The sequence below is a fragment of the Leptidea sinapis genome, chromosome 5 (assembly GCF_905404315.1).
Source record: "Leptidea sinapis chromosome 5, ilLepSina1.1, whole genome shotgun sequence".
NCBI classification, from domain to species: Eukaryota; Metazoa; Arthropoda; class Insecta; order Lepidoptera; family Pieridae; genus Leptidea; species Leptidea sinapis.
In genome coordinates, this window is record NC_066269.1 from 1184790 (window position 1) to 1205479 (window position 20690).

Below are 20690 nucleotides of genomic sequence, written 5' to 3' on the forward strand. Positions count from 1 at the left end.
GATAATTTTCGCATTGCTGTTGTCGATAAGATATTCGTATCATTATCATCATAATACGATTGTTTGATCTATGATTGATTGAAATAAATATTTAATCTCTTTATCGTGTAATTAATCATAATTCTGTTGCTATTTTACGTGTATGTTTATATATAATTAATCCTAAGCCTTTAAATGTGCAACCGGGGATATAAATATTACATGGCCTCTTGGCCTATCTACCATCAGATGGCTTAAGTAGCAATATAAATTATTATGTTCGTCCGGAGCTGTAGACTTACTCAAAACAAAAATTCTTTTATTCATATCAAAATATACCCTTCTGAATGATAAAGCTATACATTTTGCCGTTAAAATTGAAGCTTCAATGAGAAACACTGGCAAGAAACTCCCTGCCATACTTGGAGTAGAGAAAATATAAAAATGTAAATTAATTATAAATTACAACAATAATAACAGTTTATGAGTACAAATACAGAGTATCAATCCACATACTATTTATCTGGCCCCACTGGGCACCGTTGCCTAAACAGGAACATCAGTATGGTCTGAATCTAAAGCTAAAAATCTTGCAGATTTTACCTTGAGGCTGATAAAACGCCTCTTCATATCCTCAGTGAATGCGGCCCACTAATTCATAAGCGTAACGCTATCCTTGGCGACTACACCTTGCTCTCAGATGATGCTTGAAATACTCGCGTTAAAAAGATACTGCTGTTCGTAAAGGCGGCAGGGCTTGACCACAAGCTATAAGTATGAGTGGCGAACATTATAGTTCAATTTTGTGCGCGTTGTTTCTAGGTCTCATTCTTCTTCTTCTTCTTCGTTACACTCTAGGCAGAGCGGTCGTGGTCATCACGAAGGGACATATTTTGGGGCAGATATGAGTCGCCCCACAAGCATTCGCCACTTTTCCCTGCTGGTCGACAGTCTGGTACACTCGTACAATGGACCGCCCATATCAAACTTAATTTAGTCGTTCCATCTCATGGGTGACCTTCCTCGCCCTCTGGTGCCCTCCACTTTGCCCTGCACGACAAGGCGCTCAATAGACTCACTCTCGCGCCGGGAGACGTGTCCGAAGAACTTAAGAATGCGGTTCTGTACTAACACCGAAAGGTGTTGTTTTATGCCAAGTTCTTGGAGAATGGCGTGGACGTTGGTGCGAAACTCGGTCCTTGAAACTCCCAGCATTTTCCTCCAACACTACTTCTCTTGTCTCATTAGGACTAGATAAATAGCCGCTGTCTCCAAATAATAATAATAATAATAATTATTCCGCACACTCTTAAGTAAATAAAGGCATTATGCGAGCGTAACATCAAAATTTTCAAAAATAGACCTAACATCTTCTGTATTACTAAAAATTAATGTTTTATACTAGAAAATAATGCCTGTAATTTTCAAAAATTCTTATTTTAAAACATTATGGACGAATACTACTGGTAGAATAGAGTAAATAGGCTATATTCTAGTCTTTGTTATTATTTTTATATATTAAGACCGCCCATGGACATCCGCAAAAACCAGGAGTCAAGAGATGCGTTGCCCAATAATTAAATCTTATATATTTTATTCGTCTAGAGATAAAGCGTCTCTTGCTGCTAGACATCCGATGAAAACCGGCCAGGTTTGTTACTTTAGTGTGTGTGACAAGCTACATCTTACACTCGCGATTTGTATGTCACTTTATGTTAGTGTGCGTGCATTGCTCAAAAAAAATAGGTTAACTGTGAGCACCAATTTCGTTCTACGTTTTCGCAGCTGTCAAGTTTATTTAGACGTATAAATTATCTAAGAAATAAATAATAAATTACTGTTGTTTTTTTTGTTAACAGTTCTTCATGCAAGTGGGGAAAGAAATGCTGAATCCTGCCAACAAAAATAAAGATGGGGAAGCGCCCAGTTTCAACTTACTTATGGAGTTGTTAAGAGGTGACCACTAACTACCTACGTAGATGGATTCTGGAATGTTCTAGAATATTCCAGAACATTCTTGTGACTTTGTAGTGAACGCACAGAACATCAGAATGAACTTAAAGAATGTAACTGCAATAATATTTTTATATTTTTACACCAAGAAGTTTGTGCAGGCGAATTATCAAAGGACTTTGCTCAAATAGTAAATGTAATGTAAGTCTTTATGTCTATGAGAATAAGTTTTATGTTTCAATAATACTGCCGTTTGCTTTTGGCTTTGACTATGAGACTGTTATGTGATCAATTGATTGTAACGTAATATTAACGTGTGGTGCCAATCTCTTTAGTCTTGTATTAATACTTATATCACTGACCTCTTCTATATACCACTGGACTGGCGGCTGTCAAAGTGCTTTTGTGCCTGTTTGATATTCGCCATTTTGGCTCTGTTGGCCATGTAGCGAGAGTCTGCGGTACTAAAACTAGTGATGACAACCTCAGCATACATCGATAGATGGTGGGAAACTATTTACAAAAAAAATGTGTGCTTTATTACGTTGATTACTGAAGTATAAATAACACGTAAAACGAACGAAATTAATTCAAAATGCAAAAATATATCAGAGTATTGTACGTGCCTTCGCAGCCATTTGTATTATGCGTCAAAATTACTCGTAGTTCTCTGGACGCTCGCGAGCGGCGCTTCCAATAGGCACAAAAAATTTGCTGTCAAACACATGGAACAACCTGTCCAGTGGTATTTATACAGGTCAGTGACTTATACCAAACCTTGAAAGTTTGCTAACATCTTATAATTATATCTAAATTGAGGTAATATGTACTACGAGAGAAGACGTCTGTCTTTAATTATTTGCAACACGAGTTATAGCCACCTGTAGTGAACTCACTTAGTCTATGATAAGCCTTTGTAGCAATAACACGCGCTTGAGTGCTGGGTTTTGTTTAAAATATGCCGTCGCGTGAATTGAGACACTATTTCAATAATACAAATTAAATTTGTAACCAAAATTGTTGAACAATGCGGGACTTGAACCTGCTTTTCTCGGGTACCGTTCGAGCGCTTTTACCAACTGAGCCAACCGTTTTGAGTTACGCATGAATTTCAAATCTTGGTATGTCTTGTTCTACTCTCAGGTTGTGGCTTCATCTACAGGATCTACTTTACAGTAATTTTAAACCTGCTCAACCCCAATAATTGCATATTAGGTAATTGACTTGAGATGTCGCTCTTTCAAATTTAAACAATTTGTTTTTTTTAATATAATTTGTATAATTAGTCCCGGAAGTGAGGAAAAAAACTAAATAACAAATTGTTCACTACTTAAATAACTCTTAAAACACACCTAATAGTCAAGGACATTTCTATAAGTTCAACAAATTACGTTTAAAACTAGGTTTATTTAATTAATCGCTGCGACAGCAGCAAAAGTTAAATAAACATTGATTGAATGAGATTTTCAAAGTCGTAAGTGCCAGGACTTTCATGGCGCTTAAAACTTTACGTTACGTTTTGGTCGCTAGCAAATTATACTAACTAAAATTTTAGCGCTGTAACGATCTTTAGTTTATTTCTTATGAAAATTGCATAAGACTTTTGCTTACTTCCCGCAGCTTCTCTAGTACGTGGTACATATTAACTCAATGACTGACTATAATATTAATTATTGTATAGTACGAGAGTTATGTCTACGAATCTATTGAATACGAGTATTTTTGTAATGGTCGTATTTATATGAAACTTGGTCGCCTCATAAATAAACTCAACTGAAATATGAGCTAACGTTAAGTTTAATGATTTTTCCGATACTTTCGACGTTAGAACGCCGTGATCAACGGACGATTATTAGAGATCATTAGCGCTAGTTATTGCCACATATTTCGTTTTACCCTCCTTCTTCCTTTCTTAGTCTTTCACAGTGTCTTGATAATAGCCTACCGGTTTCATTTCCGAACTCAACTCAATCACGTTACACGACATTAAAATTCCTTTGCCTAAGGTAAGCCCGAATAATTTAAAGTTAGGTTTAAAATTATGTCACACCACACCCTAGAAGTATGGTCATTTAGAGGGCAAAGTCAAATTGGCTTAGAAGAAGCTGGCCGTCATAAATAGAGCACGGCAATACTTTAAGCCGGCCCACATTCTAGCGCTCTACAAAGCGTAGGTCCGGCCACATATGGAGTATTGCTGTCGAATTGTTTAAAGACAAATATTGGCGGAATTAACACTAAAGAAAACTCGAATTATTTGAATAATTATGGATTTCCGCAAAGTAACGCCTACTTCAATAATTTTTTTAAAGGATCTTTCTTCCACGTACTACAAAGCTGTGGAATGAGCTTCCTTGTGCGGTGTTCCCGGGACGATACGACATGGGTACCTTCAAAAAATGCGCGTACACCTTCCTTAAAGGCTGGCAAAGCCGCTGTGATTCCTCTGGTATTGCAAGAGAATGTGGTCGGCGGTGATCACTTAACATTTGTCCTCCTCTTCCATAAAAAAAAAGATACTTAAATTATCCGGACTTACCCTGATGCACGTTAATAATAGTTTAAAAAGCAATTATTACCATTACGTCTAATTCTATTATGATTGAATACAATATTTTTGTAAAATTATATATCATCAATTTGATGTTAATAAATCAACTTAATATATCTGATAATAAATTATTGATAAGCTATAATAAAATATAGTCTTGGTGTCTATCTTCTACTCACAGAACTTTGCTACTAAACATTATGTAATTATAATTTTGGAACTATTTTTCATACATAGAGCATAAAATCGTTCAAGTTTGATTTCATATTGAGATCTTAAAAGACCTCTTAAAAGACTCTTTAACCATTGAGATAATATGGAACTTGAGCGGTGTCATTGACTATGTAGAAGTAAATACTAGGGTTTTCTTATTCACCGCTTACGGTATATAATATCAATAAAATATTAATGATATGTATTATGAACTACCATGACCAATATATTATACAGAAGAAGACAGATTTACTGAACATAATTTAACTTTACGTAACATTTCATCCTTGAAATAGGTACGTATAGTTTCAATAACAAATTACAATATGTAGTGTATTATATCTATACATATATACATTATAACAGCTTCACCAATTCATAGGTATTCTTGTAAGCTAGAAATTTTAAGAGGGATTCCCTTAACATGTTACTGACTTGCTTTTTGCAGCGAAAAATAACAAATATTTTACTTCACTGTATATTTTGAAAGAGTGCTTTTTAATAACTTTTAACTACGGCTTTAAAAAAAATAGTTAAATCAAAATAGTGAATCCCAAATTTACAATTTTTTTACATTTTGTTATAAAGCGTCCTCTGTTTTCTTTTATAGAATTATTTTTAATATACCCACACTATGCTATACTTCTATGTTCTCACTAAACTAGTTTTTCAATTTTCAAAATATCATCTCGTCTTGCCAAGGCTCTCTGTTATTTTCCTTACAATTTTGCCGTTCTTAGCTTATAATATAAATTACCCTTTATAAAGGGTATAAAGGCATACGTGTTAATTAAAAAAATCATTTATTTTATCGTATAAAATTATAATAAAATTAGCAATTAACTAGATTTAACTAACTGTAGTTGCGTTAAGCGCCATTTTGTTTGCGTTGAGCGCCATTTTGTGCGCGCTCTATATTTTTGCCATTTTAGTTACTTAATATTGTTATTATGTGTATATTAGTTAAGGTATCTATCTGAAGGTAAAACTTTCAGTTTGTAAAATTAAATGTTGTTATAAGATATATTCCATAATGATTCCAAACTGTGAGTATAATCATATTAGGAATTCGTTTTATTTACTTATGAAGCATTGATAACGGATATTTTTATCTGTGCAATACTTGAACAGCGCGTGTTGTCTAAAGAGTTATTATTATTTCTATCATAAGTAAAGACAATTTTATCTTTTATTATATTTTTTCTACACTGTTATTATACTCAGTGGAACTTTATCAAGTCAACCAGTAATCACTGCCTAATTTTACTATAATTGCTGTAAGAAGAATCGAGTATTGAAACAATACTGAAACGATAGATTATCACTTACCGTTAACCGCTCTCTTTTATCAATAAGTCTTAGATTAAGGATTGGTCTCGGCTGCGTTCCAACTTGATACCGTTCTACCTAAGAACAATAGCTTTTTTACTACGGCAATTTTATATAGTAGTGTGTATTGGCTATTTGTAAAGAGGCATCTTGACACTCAATGGCATCTTTAAAATTTTGTAACATACGCTTCGTGTTATTTTACATTGAAATTAATAAAATACAAAATAATTACTGGTGATATGTGATCCCAGTGTCTTTCTTATTTTTTATAGTATTCTTTTTACAAAGTTTTATTACACAACCCGGCATTTTAGTTTCAATCATTAGCAAAGTATAACAGAACATGTGACACGGCAACGTCACACATTGTTCGAGACTGGCCATATGCCCATATGGGCGTAGTATTAGATGCCGCACTTTGCGACTACGCCTGCGGTATCTAGTTGGAGCGCAGCGGAGACCAATCCTTAATCTAAGTAAATATTTTTTAAAACACACATTTTAGTCATATGATTGAAATAATTCATATCAATATATAATCATATTATGTAATAACACGTTATATCGGTGGAACGGTAACTGGAAATTTTTCGTTATAAATAGTTTTATGTAGAAATAGTTTTTATTTTATAATACAGCGTCGCTACACTTGTTAGAGGAAGTATATTGTCAATACTGAGTATTCCAGTGCAGTATTATAAGGTATTTCAATCGCGATGCAATTTGTTTTTGAAGTGATAACTTCTTTTGGCGTACCGCACGCACATTTTTTCGTAGGTAATAAGTTAGGCTGATCCGACTCTCTGACAAAGAAAATATTATAGTACAAGTACAGAAGTCACAAGAAAAAGGGACCGTTCCGGCCATACAATAAGGTGTAATTCAGATCGCACAGCCTACATTTTTATTTACCTAGAAATTGCCTCTCTTTCTATCGCCTGACTCTAACCTCTTTTGGTGACATTAGGGTTGTCTTCTTTACCCCTAAACTGTACCTAACTTGTATAAGGTCATCTTTAAAAAATTGCTTAGTTTTTGTCTAAAATATAAATAGGTATGTAATCGTAATTTTAAAGCAATATTATTTCGTTGTCAAACCTATGTAGGTTTGACAACGAAATAATATTCAACTATAACTATAATCATCAACTAATGTAGTTGCAGAAGAGCACGACATAGTAATACCTACTTAGCATAGGAAATAAATAGCTACCTAGCTATCATGAACGGTAATTTCATTATAATAATATTAACTATAAATTAGATTGTTTCATGGTCTTTAGGAAGCCTAAAAAATTTAAATATGGATCGCGATGACCCTTAACATGCTTTTTTATGTTTCTCCATTTTCCAAGATCGGTCGGACCGGTGAAGTAGGCCAACAAAACCCGCACGTCACTGCTCGCCGTGAGTCCCTATTAGCTAGCCTACTCTGTAGAGGCCGCCGCACGTACTTACGTTTTCGATACCTACACGGGGAGTGAGAACGGGGAGTGAACGATAAGCCACGCTGCTCAGACCGCCGAGTGTACCCGAGCGAGAAAGATACAGTCAGTTGCTCTTCGCTTCGACATAAGTCACTGTGTTAACTATATTCAATTAACACCTAGTAATTGTCATTATTTCCCCATCTCTCTCCTTCTCAAACCACTTGTTATTAAGCTCGCTTTGATAAAGTTATTCTTTCGAATGGTCTTAAGCACATCCGGGTTCCGTAGCCAAATGGCAAAAAACGGAACCCTAAAAACTGTGTGATAGATTCGTCATGGGTGTCTGTCTGTCCGTGTATGTCACAGCCTCTTTTTTCCAAAACTATAAGAAGTATACTGATGAAACTTGGTGAGTAGATGTATACTGTGAACCGCATTAACATTTTCACACAAAAATAGAAAAAAAACAATCCCATACCTACTTAGAACTGGGTCTCAAAAATTTTTTTTGGATCATGGATCTGTGGACCTATCTATGGATAGATCATCAAAAATGTTATTGAGGTTTCTAATATCATTTTTTTCTAAACTGTTTAGTTTGCGCGAGAGACACTTCCAAAGTGGTAAAATGTGTCCCCCCCTGTTACTTCTAAAATAAGAAAAAGATGTATGTACATTACATATTGCATTATGTACCTACATGCAAACTTCCAAAATTGGACTGAACGAGATCTAGTAAGACGTATAAATGATGAGAGCTCATTTGCACTGTATGATTTTGGGTAAATATCTTTTCCATTTAAATTGCATTAAACTTCTGAATTCATAATATTATGTACGTTTTTTCCATGCTCTTATGGTAAAGGAAAACATCGAAAGAATACCTACAGACATCTGCGAAGGTATTCAAAGGTATGTGAAGTTGACCGACTCGTACCGGTCATTTGAAGCAAGGCCGTTCTCACGCAAAATAAAGAGTCACTAGACGTAGCCGAAAATATCCTGCGAACTGTCATTTTACCTTTTGAGGTTTTTTAATGTTCTATACATATAAAATATTGCCAAAATACTGCTTTATCTATACGTTGCCACATTAACTCCAGTTGTTTAAAATATTCTTGGTCAATAAGCAGCAATGTAAAACATTTATTCAGTTCAAGTTACGTAGGTTGAATTTAGAACCCGATTGAGACAGTGACACGAGTTGTCACACGACTAAGGAGTAAAGTGTGCTTACATTGTCTTTAAGCACTCTTTTTCCGTTCCGCTATCAGACTGCGAATGATATGACCTTATAATATGTGTATAGAACGTCATTGCTATGATGATTACCTATATATGTTTATCTTATCAATAAACTGTATACTAATCATAATTATATATGATATCGGAATAAATGTTATTTACTTACGTAAATCATCATAAACTTTCGTAACATGCAATCTTAACTTAAAGACAGCTTACATATTATCTACAAGGTGGGATTCATGAGCATACCTGCAAGCCGAAATAAAATACATCGCGATTGGAATACCATAGAATTAACATAAGTTTCTTTTTCTACAGAACTTAGAACAAGAAAGAATGTGTGTGATACAAAGACTCCATTTAAAACCTGTCTGCCAATCTGAATTAGTGCTATTAATTGCTTGTATTCAGATTTTCCTATTAAAATAATAATATTAAAAAAATGAGTTTGAACGGTAAAGCTTCAAACTATTTTCTTTATAATATAGCACATAATAACTTGAACTTATGCGATAGTTGGATTGACGTACTAACTGCGTAAGAATCTACAGGTTCCAAATTGGATTATAATCTATAATTACTCAATTGTTATATGAACTCCCGTGATCGTTGGAATGAGAAGTTGGATTGACGTACTAACTGCATAAGAACTTACAGATTCCAACTTTAAATATAATTATTTAATTGTAATATGATCGCGGGGTATTACTGTTTTGGTATTATCCTTTCATTTGAACACTTAATATACATGAAGTTAAAATAAACCGTTTTTCAGACTAGTCTTCTTATTTCTTGAATACTTTTTTATTTTTCATTTATATTTAGTGTATGTCTATATTAGTTGTAATAAAAACGTTGTTATTATATTGGTTGAGCTAGTACGAACACTTGATGAATTTAGTGATCATATTCGTTGAAACTCTATTTTATATATCACAAATAAAATATAGTATTTTTTATTTTAACTTTGTACGTATATAACGGCATAAGTACTTCGTATTTCTTACAAGGAATTGTAATAACTGCTCGTGTAAAGCTATAACTAATATAGTTACGTGACATGTTTTTTTTTATTGAGACTTGTTTGTGATGTCTGTTGTTCTCATGGAGTGGCGGCCGTTTTTGTTTCGACACACATGCAATACGTAAGTGTTGTAATTATTTCTACTGAAAAAATGCCGCAAATGTCAGTATACGCCCTTCTTAAAAAACAACCCTGTGTATGTAGTTTCACAGTACATTATCATGAACTACAAGACATGATAATCCCGCAGTATATTTTCGCTTCGCTCAGTATCTGGATGTAATATTCAGTAACACATTATTTCATACTATCTACATAATATATATGTAGCAATTATATGAATGAATATAATATAGGTATTACAAAAGATATAAGCATAAACTGTCTTAAGTACAGCACTACGTCGAACGTACGCAATAGCTCGTACTAAGAAATAACCGCGTAAGTCTAACTGTCGGATTAAAGATAGTATATATAACTGGAGATTTATAAAGAAATTCTTTGAAAAATCTTAATTATGTCGTCTGACTGCTAGAACATTTTTGTTTTTTCCACAATTTGAAATTGGCAAACGTTGAAACCGCCAGGTCTTTCTATACCTACAGTAAACTTACTCTCAAAAGATGGCGCTGTTTATAATAAGCAATATGACAGAATAACACAATTTATGTATAAATAAAAATATGAAGCCTTTTGTTATTGTTAAGTAAACATTGTAATATTGAACTGATATTTTAAGTTAGTAATTGTAATTATAATTCTAAGATCATCGAATGGTGTTGTGTGATGACGTAGGAAGTGTGAGCGAGACCGAATAATTTTTATATTAAAAATTAGAGGGAGAGAGAGAATGATATAGCGTCCAATATTGTAACTTTACGTTTGTTTTAATTAAAATAAGTATTATATTGATATTCTTTATTTTGTAGAGCTATTGAAATATTTTTATATATTGATGGAAATAAAAAAAAAATGATTTATTTATTGATTTGTTTCTCTTGTATCATTCCCGTGTCACTTCATCCTAGCTTTAGCTGACAAGGTTACAATGTAAAGCCTTTATCGCCATCGCGGAACTTTAACATTGTAATTATTATCACGAGTACTCACGATATATATTTTATCAAGAAGAATTAGAATAAGAATCATTGAGAGCAAAATTTAAAGAAATTAACATCTTGATTTTTGCCTCTCAATATATTCTTGATAATGTAATGTTACATACATTACATACACAACCACATAAATGAATTTGCTAGAAACTGTCATAACCAGGAACAGACATGAACTTATAATGCCTACTACTCGGCTAAGTCGAGTTAGTAAGTCTTGTGCGGCGATGTATATGCTCTTACAACAAGATCCCAGAAAATATTCAAAACACAAGTATTACGTTATTCAAAAGAATTGTTAAGAGACGTTTGTGTGGTAAATATTACTATAACATAAATGACTTTCTTAATGATGCCACATGTTGGGAATGGAGTGACCGCCGTCAGGCTATCAAATAATAAGCTTAATTGTACAATATTACTTTGTTAACATATATACATATTGATGAAAAAAAAGCCCACTTTGTTGCGCCCATTCTTCTCAGGTCTGAGGCATTCTTCTTGGAATGAGTATTAGTTTTCGACTTTCAATAAGTTTCACATCCTATTTTGAATAAAAACATTTGAATATGAATTAAATAATTTGATGCCGATATTTCGATCCAATTCCATGAATAGTTGTCGCGGCGGAACTGCGGAGGCGGCGGGAAACTCTTGACACCCAGAACTCCTGCATGAAAATATGTATCGTGAGTAACCGTCATAATAATTACAATCTAAAACTGATCTCATTACAGTCGTATTGTGCTAACTGCTGGCTGTCGTATACATGATTATATACTTAGGTTAGACTGTAATTGGCATGTGGGACCAGTGGAATCAGCTATATTTCTTGGCATAACTCATTTCAAATTACAATGGGGCCTCCATATTGAACGATTGGCTAATAGATTTAGTTCTGCAGCATACGCGGTTAAAAATATTAGGCAATTAACTGTCATAGATACGGCGCGAATAGTTTACTTTAGTTATTTTCATACGATTATGTCCTATGATATATTGCTATCTTTGTGTCCTAAAGAATTATTGAGAGCAAAATTTAAAGAAGTAACATTTTAACTGTTGCTTCTCTTATATAAGACTGACATAACCATAACAACACCAGGAATAGACATAAAAAGGCATTTATTTTCTCAAAATTGATTCTTTTAGAACCTCATTTGAAATAATTTCTAACACTACCTTTCAGCTAAGTCGAGTTAGGAAGACTATGTGGAGCGTTGCACCTAGTCTTGCAAATAACATTTATTAATTTTACAGTGTGTTAGTTTAATACATAAAAATAAAACAATTTAAAATATAAAAAGCTTATTTGAAGTGGTCTCCATTGGCTGCAATACAGTTCTTTAAACTTTGAGGCCAGTTATCAATAGAAGCACGCACTCTTTCCAACGGACTCTAAATTATCATGGCGTTTAGATCAAGCCATACTCTCTAAATCTGACCATAAATCATAATCCAGCGAATTAGGATCGGGGCTAGACGACGGCCAGTTTTCAGGACTGATAAAGTCCGAAACGTTCGTTTCCATCCAAGACTGCGTAGACCGAGCTTTATGACCCGACGCCGTGCCTCCAGATTTTTTTAAGCGGCAAATCGCCCGTGCGAAATCAAAGCACGTCGTCAAAATCGGCGAGCAGCTTTCCAGTTACCCGACCGGAACACGCAAGTTCTGGTCGTCGTCGAAAGCTGCTCTTGGTAACTTCAACCAGCCGTCCCTGCCGCCGTTCCACATGAGAAATGACACCCTGGCGCATACGGCAAAAGAGAAAGCTGATCTCCTTTGCGCTCTTTTTGCCTCCAACTCGACTCTTGACGACAACGGAAAAACACCGCCGACCATCCCGCGGTGTCAGAGCTCTATGCCTGGCATTTCTCCAATCGTGCTCAGAACGTGTGCCCCTGAGTTGACGCCGGTGCTAACGCGGCCTTGTGCATCCGATCCAAAAAAAGGAGACAGTTCGGATCCGGCAAACTACAGGCCTATTGCTATTACCTCCCTGCTCTCCAAAATCATGGAGAGCATAATCAGCCGCCAGCTCTTGGTATATCTAGAAGGTCACCAGTTGATCAACGACCGACAGTACGGCTTTCGCCATGGTCGGTCGGCAGGAGATCTTCTGGTATACCTAACACAAAGATGGGCGGTGGCTATTGAAAGCAAGGGGGAAGGTCTGGCAGTTAGCCCGGATATAGCGAAGGTCTTTGATCGTGTATGGCACAAGGCGCTCCTCTCAAAACTTCCATCATTTGGGCTTCTCAAGAGCTTGTGCAAGTGGACCTCCAGCTTCCTCACTGAGCGCAGCATACAGGTCGTTGTCGACGGATAGTGCTCGAACCCGAAGCCCGTGAATGCTGGAATGCCCCAAGGCTGTGTGCTATCCCCACGCTGTTTCTTCTGCATATCAATGATATGTTGGACACCTCCAACGTACATTGCTATGCAGACGACTGGTGTTGCCGTATACACGGACCATGCAGGTCTCTCTCGGGAAATCGTCGACCAGTGCCGGGAGAAACTTGTGTCTTCTATCGAGTCCTCTCTCGAGAAGGTCGCGGAATGGGTAAATTGAACCTTGTCCAATTTAACCCCCAGAAGACTCAAGTTTGCGCGTTTACCACTAAAAAAACCCCATTTGTCGTATCACCGCTCTTCGATAACACTTCCCTTAAAGCCTCGCCTAGTATCGGAATACTGGGTCTCGAAATCTCGAGCGATTGCCAATTTCGTGGCCATCTGGAGGGCAAAGCCAAATTGGCTTCGAAGAAGCTGGGCGTCATCAATAGAGCACGGCAATACTTCAAGCCAGCCCACATTCTAGTGCTCTACAAAGAGCAGGTCCGGCCACACATGGAGTATTGCTGTCATCTCTGGTCTGGCGCACCCCAGTATCAGCTCGATCCATTTGACCACGTGCAACGCAGAGCAGCTCGAATTCGCTCGGGGACCCAGTACTCTGCGAACAGCTGGATCACTTGGCGTTGCGTAGAGACGTCGCTTCATTGTGTGTCTTCTACCGCATTTATCACGGGGAGTGTTCCGAAGAGCTGTTTAACCTGATTCCTGCCGCCGAATTCCACCTTCGCACGACTCGCCACAAGTTAAGATATCATCCCCACCATCTAGATGTGTGGCGGTTCTCCACAGTGCGGTTTTCAAGGAGCTTTCTTACGCGTACTACAACGCTGTGGAATGAGCTTCCTTGTGTGGTGTTTCCGGGACGATACGACATGGGTACCTTCAAAAAAAGCGCGTACACCTTCCTTAAAGGCCGGCAACGCTCTTGTGATTCCTCTGGTGTTGCAAGAGAATGTCGCGGCGGTGATCACTTAACACTAGGTGACCGTGACCCGTACGCTCATTTGTCCTCCTATTCCATAAAAAAAAAGTCTTGCTGGGAGGACCATTCTTGGTTATTGAACATGGTGTTGTTAAGGGACTTCACTGCCTTCTCAGGAATGGTATCTTGATATGGTCCCTCTTGATATACAAAACATACCTTTAAACGAACATAAATCAGTTCTGAAGAAAAAGTTGTATACAAAAGGGTACTATAAAATATCAGAATATCTGGATATACATAACCCTTGGAACTAAGCTGCTGGGGTGTTACATGTCTGTCTCAAGTTCGATCCAGGCAGGCAACGCGAGTACACGTGCCGCGAAATCTGTCCTTCTTCGAATATTTTACTACCTGCGTTATCGCATTATCTGCTCAGGCTACCTGAGCTAGTTATTGTTCGGGATTCCTAGACCACACCTGCTCCGTTCTTTCGCAGAACGTTAAGAACATAACGAAAGGATAATCACTTGATTGGAATTATCATGAACATTGTATCAACTAATTATCTGGAAAGATAGCCTTAACAGATCATGATAACTATAAAAATGAATGTCCAATGATTTGTTGTATGAAATAATGTACCGCCTGTGTATCTTGTTACTGGCCCTGGTGGGAGCCATCTGGTGCGTCCCATCTCCACTGAAGTCTACAGAGCAGGTCGAGGAGTACAGGAAATTTTTGCAGCAGACCAGACAAGGTATACTTTAATTTGTTATTAATACTGAAACCGATTACTACGCCACATTTTCTTGGGGACTAGAGACCAATAAAATATCTATCTTGTGATCCTTTGAATCGAATCAAATATAAAGTAGATTGTGAAAAATTCTGGATGGGCTCTTTTCAAAAATCTAATGAAAACCGTTGTATATCTTTTTTCATTTATGTCGAGTGCCAAAACATGTAGATCTATTTCACTACGTATTGTGATAGGATAGGTATTTAAGAATACAGACTCTGACTTGAGTTATCACGACACGCAATTTGGTTTTCGTACCAACCTCTCAATTAATGCTGTAATTTTAAGTTTGTAAACGACCGTGAATTACTCCACTGACCGAAACACTTCGGTCTACACCTAGCATTTGAAATTGTAAATTATAATTTAAGATAATCAAGTGAAAAGATGTAAAGTGTAAGATATGACAACACTATGTCTAGTGAGCTTATAGCTACTAGATTGTGATGTTCGCCCAGAAGGGTAGACCTCTCAGGGTAGGGTCCGAGTCCCGAGTTCTGGGTTCCGCGGTCAGACTTGCGCACACTGGGAGCTGTCTCGTCGAGGGGTTATGGAAACAAATTGAGTTGTTTACTTTAGATGATATCATTTTTGATATCGTATTATTATTATATAAAATTTATTGAAGTAGGCGTTACTTTGCAGAAATTCATAATTATCCAAATGATTTGAGCTTTCTTTAGTGTTAATTCCGCCAATATTTGTCTTCAAACAATTCGACAAGTGTTTCACCTCTACACGAGGCATTCTCAGGACGTGTTGTCTCAAATATAAAAATAATAATAATATACTTTAATGAATTATGTTAATTAACAGGTAACAATACGTTTCTGGTATCATCAAGTGCAATTGCTCCGGGTGGTTACTGGGAGAACAGTGGAAAGTTCGAAGGTGACATCATTTTGGATGACTGGCAGATAGATGCTCTGGTAACCGACTATGCGGCTGGCAGGTCAGCGTACATCTGGCCTAATACTAAGTGGCCCGGAAACGTAGTTGTCTACGAAATCGCTGCAGGGCATTTCAGTAAGTCGAAAATTAAAAATTTTATTTCGTTTTACCTGTTTGGAATTAATTCGTACTAATTACTATTGATTACTTCATCTTTATTGAATGTCCATCAAAAATAAGAAAGTCGTAACTTTAAGGAATTGTTGGAAACGTTTAAGAATTGTAGCTTACCCACCAATGTAAAGTGCTCAATTTTACTTTTTAGTCAGTAGTTTAACTTTTTATTGTTTTTGTTGTGTAAAGTATTTCAGATTTATCTAAAATTAATATCTTAAATATTATTGTTCAACAGATCAAGCTCAGATTGACCACATAATTCGATCAATTCAGTGGATTGAACATTTCAGTTGCATCAGGTTCCGACTAAGAAATGCCAATGACAGAAACTATGTTCGTCTTACTGTAAGTATAAAACAAGAAAGTTCTACCTGAGCAATATTACAGATAACTTATAGAAGTAGTTAGACAATATATTACATCGAGGCAACATAAAACGTGTCAATCATGAGCGTTTGATTACTGTGGGATCAAGTTAAGAACCCTGGGCTACACCGGAGGCCGCAGCCCTAACGCAATCGGCGAAGGATTTTCATCAGTGAAATAAATAGTTTCATAGAAAACGTATACATATAGACATGTTTTGATGCCGATACGAAACGACTGTTTAAACATCAGATTAGGAAGCAATAACATTGCTTATTAAACGACTTTTGCTAATTAAAATCGTAAAGATCATTACATTTTACAAAGACATTATAATATGATATACTAACTTCTTTTAATTTAACGAAATGTATACCTATCTAGGGATACAACAACGGCTGTTACGCTAGTGTGGGCTTTTGGCATGATCGTGGCATCCACACCTTGAACCTTACACCAAACGTACCCGACCGCGGCTGCTTCGTAATGACTACAATAATTCATGAGTGGTTGCATGTTCTCGGATTCTTCCACATGCAGTCTACATACAACAGATATGACTATGTCAGAATCGCTTGGGAAAATATCCAACGAGGTTAGTATCTTTTTATCTACAATAGAAGGCTACGTTTATCAAAATTTTGACATAATTATTATAAGAAAATTTATTGAAGTAGGCGTTACTTTGCAGAAATCTATAATTATACAAATGATTTAAGTTTTCTTTAGTGTTAATTCCGCCAATAACAACACTCAACACTAAAGAAAACTTAAATCATTTGTATAATAATTATTATATCTATTACAAAAATTCAAACAGTAAAGCAAGTGTCATATTTTCAATAAAAGATGTTTATAATATAGCCTGTTAGGTTTTAATTAGTTAGCCTGAGCCAAAATGATTTATTTAATGATTAATCACTGTAATTTAGTATTGGTATAGACATTGTTAAACTAATGGTGATAGTGAAAGATATGGTGCACGGCAGGTATGATTCTTACAAGATTCTATAAAATATTTTTCTATAATATAATACCAAGACACTTACCAATTTCAGCGCCAAAGTTTAACTTGAATTTAGTTATTATTTCAGTAATAATTCAAGACATTTCAACTCGGTCGAGTTTAAGGAGAGTTCCTGTTCTAAGAGAACCCCTAATTTCGTTGGCATGAGCTGTAAACATTGTGATAGTGCGAGAACTTGTATATATCGACAGAAATTTCTTTGTTTATGATTTAAATATTCTTTTTATAGCTGTGCAATGAAGTGCCAGTGAATAAGCAATGAATTGACTTTGCTTGAGCGCGTCCATAACGTAGTCCTGAGCACCGCTTTTTATTTTGCCTCAATTCCATTAAATGGCTTGGACAGTGACAGCTGGCGTCCTTAGAAACATATGGTGAGAAATATAGACTGACTTTTCATTTTAAAGGTATGGAGCACAACTTTGAGCGGTATGCAACAAATATAGTCAGCAATCTTGGCTTGCCTTACGAATACACAAGCTGCATGCACTACTTCGCCACCGCATTCAGTATAAACGGAAGACCGACTATTATTCCATTGAGGGTAAGTTTTAATAAGGAAGCAATAAAGACGGAAGCATTTTAGGAAGAATTGAGCTTAAATTCATTTGTAAAGTATTATATGCCCCATGGGGTACTTAGTGATTTACAAGAATTATGGCTACATTCAATTTGTACCGAGACTTGTATTCGTTATTTGTTGTCTTCATCGCAGGCATTTGCATTCCTGTCGTATTCCATGTATCTCAATATATCTCTTCGAAGCTTCATCCCTTTCTCATTTTTAAATCACACTTGTTTATGTAGCAGTAAACATATTAACTCAACCAACTCAAGGTATTTATTTGACTGCACGTTGACAGTATCTTAAAGTTGACGACAAAATAATACTCTACCTTGTGCAACATTACAGTTGGCGTGCCTCAACGCGGCGTGTTGTCTCCTTCCTTTTTTCTGTTTTCTATAACTCGATATGTTTAAGACTTCATCCCTCTACCATTTGTTTGCTGATAATCTCCAGATTATCACCAACTCATCTTTTGAAAATCTATCATCAACATTTAGTTTACTTAATGCAGATTTAAACAAAATCTAAATGATTTAAGGTTTATGGACTTCGCTTAAATCTAACACATACACTAAAACAACAGGAATTATTTATATCATATTATCTATCTTCTATATTATATATTATCTATCGTCGAACCTTCTTCCATTCTATGCAAATAGAGTCATCGTGCCTATTAGCAACACGGTACCCAAAAAAAATTACCCCATTGAAGAAAGTAGCACAAAAGATGGAAGCATCTGAACAAGTATGGTGCTTAAATTTATTTATAATATTTTCATTATCATTACCCACTCATCACATTGATCGAAATTTTTTATGGAAGCTACAAATTGAGAATGTAAATATTTAATACATTCTTACCAAACATTTGCTAGTCTAAGCTCTACTTTTTTCTAATCTTACAGACTATGACTATGCGGTTACTAGCTATGTTTACTCACGAGCAACTTAACAAGCTTGAGCGCCTTACAAATTTTGGAGTTCATGTTTGTGTTAACCTAAGTAATTATTGATGTATCAAGTTCAAGTGGTTTCTGTTTCGATTTCATCAAATCATTCATACGGTTTCTCGTCTGTACTGTATTCTGTTCAAGAAAAGGTTTGTTTCTTTGAGTATGCTCATGAGATCAAGCTGCGGGCTGAAGCTGGCAGACTTTTATGTGTTCCTCATCACACTATACTACGTTTATTCTATTTCATTTGTTGTTGAGGCTTTCAGACTGTAGAATACTCTACCAATTTATATAAGAAAAGCTTAGATGCTCAATGCGTTCAAGAATCTATATCTTTTATTTAAAAAAAGTTTAAGTTAAAGTAGAATTACTTATTAACCTAAGTTAAGGCGATATTGTAATGCAAGTGAGGCAACATTATAACAATCATTATAATGTTCCCTAGAGGAAAAAAGAGTTGGTTGGTTGTTTTCATTCATTTATACTTTATGTATAAGTAGCAAGAAGTTTGGTTGACATTGCTTTTTTTTATTCAGGCTCACTATGGTGTGATGGGACAACAGACTTACGTCACTCACTATGATTGGTTAAGGTTGAGACGCCATTACAACTGCCCTGGAGGATGGAGCGCTGAAGAGGCGAAACTCCTGGAAGCTGAAGTCGAGAAGTCTATCCCACTGATGGCACCCAAGGCTGATGATGAAATAATCGCAGATATTCCAGAAGTTGTTGAAAAACAAGAGTAATTTTTTAAGCTAAATATACTTCAAGCATATTTAAAATGTTCTTAATTTTATTTATATCTACATCAATTTCCCTGATGTACACAGTATTCTCAATTTCATGCCCACTTTCAAGAGAGTACCATATATTATTATTATTATTACCATAATATCTAATATATGAAATTCTGGCTGATGACGAAATAATCGCAGATATTCCAGAAGTTGTTGAAAAACAGCAATAAACTTTTAGCTTAATATACATCAAGCGTATTCAATACCTAGTTTATTTTATTTCTGCATACGTCAATGTCCTTTTATGTGTACAGTTCTTTTGTGATTTAATAATACTTGTTTGTTTATTTACAATAACATCACTTATATTTGCACCGACATCTGCAATCAACAAACGGTGATCTATTTCAATGGTGTGGAAATAACCTCAAAAATAGCTCATATTTTGTAAAGATGGGTTACCTCTCTATAAGCATCTCTCACCTTTATTAACCCCATTACTTAAGGCAACGCTCAGGAATAGGAACCTCGTAGACTTAGCACTATAACTTGAACGTACACAGTTGTCCAGGCGATTGATCGATCTTAGACCTTAGATTTCTATACTTTTAGTGAGCGTCGATGCGGCTGGGCACGCGGCCACAAAAAGTTATATTTTGACAGTTCGCCAGATGGCGCACATCACGGATGTGCATGTAAGGTGGGAACGTTTGAAATGGATTGAATTTATGGCTTTCAGGACGAGTATAAGGGATTGTTCTGAAGCCGCAACATTTCCCCCCATTTGAAACCATCCAGGGGTTTCACAAGACATTCACTGCCCGGCAACATCTAGGCATCCAATAGCTCAGACAGTGACTAGAATAGACATAGAAAAAAAACAAACTAGTAACTAGAATATAAATTTATAAGTAGGTATACACTCTAGCTAGACTAAAATACGTGCATTGATAACCTTAAGACATAAGACAAGGTTGCTTATATCTAAATATTAATTTAAAATATAAAATAAATGAATAAAAAAATAGTTTTAATTGAGAGGT

General features: G+C 35.8%; 2 protein-coding genes across 3 annotated transcripts in view; both read left to right on the forward strand.

The window, feature by feature from the left end:
- The window catches only part of LOC126964642 (nuclear hormone receptor FTZ-F1 beta), a 67963-nt gene extending 57249 nt beyond the window's left edge, over positions 1 to 10714 (forward strand). For both annotated transcript variants that reach the window (XM_050807877.1, XM_050807878.1), the window contains exon 17: positions 1839 to 10714. In XM_050807877.1, coding sequence (XP_050663834.1) covers positions 1839 to 1946 — 108 coding nt within the window. In that variant the 3' untranslated portion in view covers positions 1947 to 10714. The remainder of the gene's footprint in view (positions 1 to 1838) is intronic.
- A 4006-nt stretch (positions 10715 to 14720) lies between these two features.
- On the forward strand, positions 14721 to 19692 carry LOC126964669 (seminal metalloprotease 1-like). Its single transcript, XM_050807928.1, has 6 exons — positions 14721 to 14883; positions 15742 to 15951; positions 16229 to 16338; positions 16744 to 16954; positions 17794 to 17930; positions 19447 to 19692. The coding sequence occupies exons 1-6, from the start codon at positions 14736 to 14738 to the stop codon at positions 19654 to 19656; spliced, it is 1026 nt and encodes a 341-aa protein (XP_050663885.1). The 5' UTR covers positions 14721 to 14735; the 3' UTR covers positions 19657 to 19692.
- The last annotated feature ends 998 nt before the right edge of the window (positions 19693 to 20690 follow it).

Coding starts and splice junctions, on each gene's coding strand:
- LOC126964669 (XM_050807928.1), top strand. CDS start 14,736: ATGTCCAATGATTTGTTGTATGAAATAATGTACCGCCTGTGTATCTTG. Junction 15,952..16,228: donor AATCGCTGCAGGGCATTTCA/GTAAGTCGAAAA, acceptor ATTGTTCAACAG/ATCAAGCTCAGATTGACCAC. Junction 16,955..17,793: donor TTGGGAAAATATCCAACGAG/GTTAGTATCTTT, acceptor TTCATTTTAAAG/GTATGGAGCACAACTTTGAG.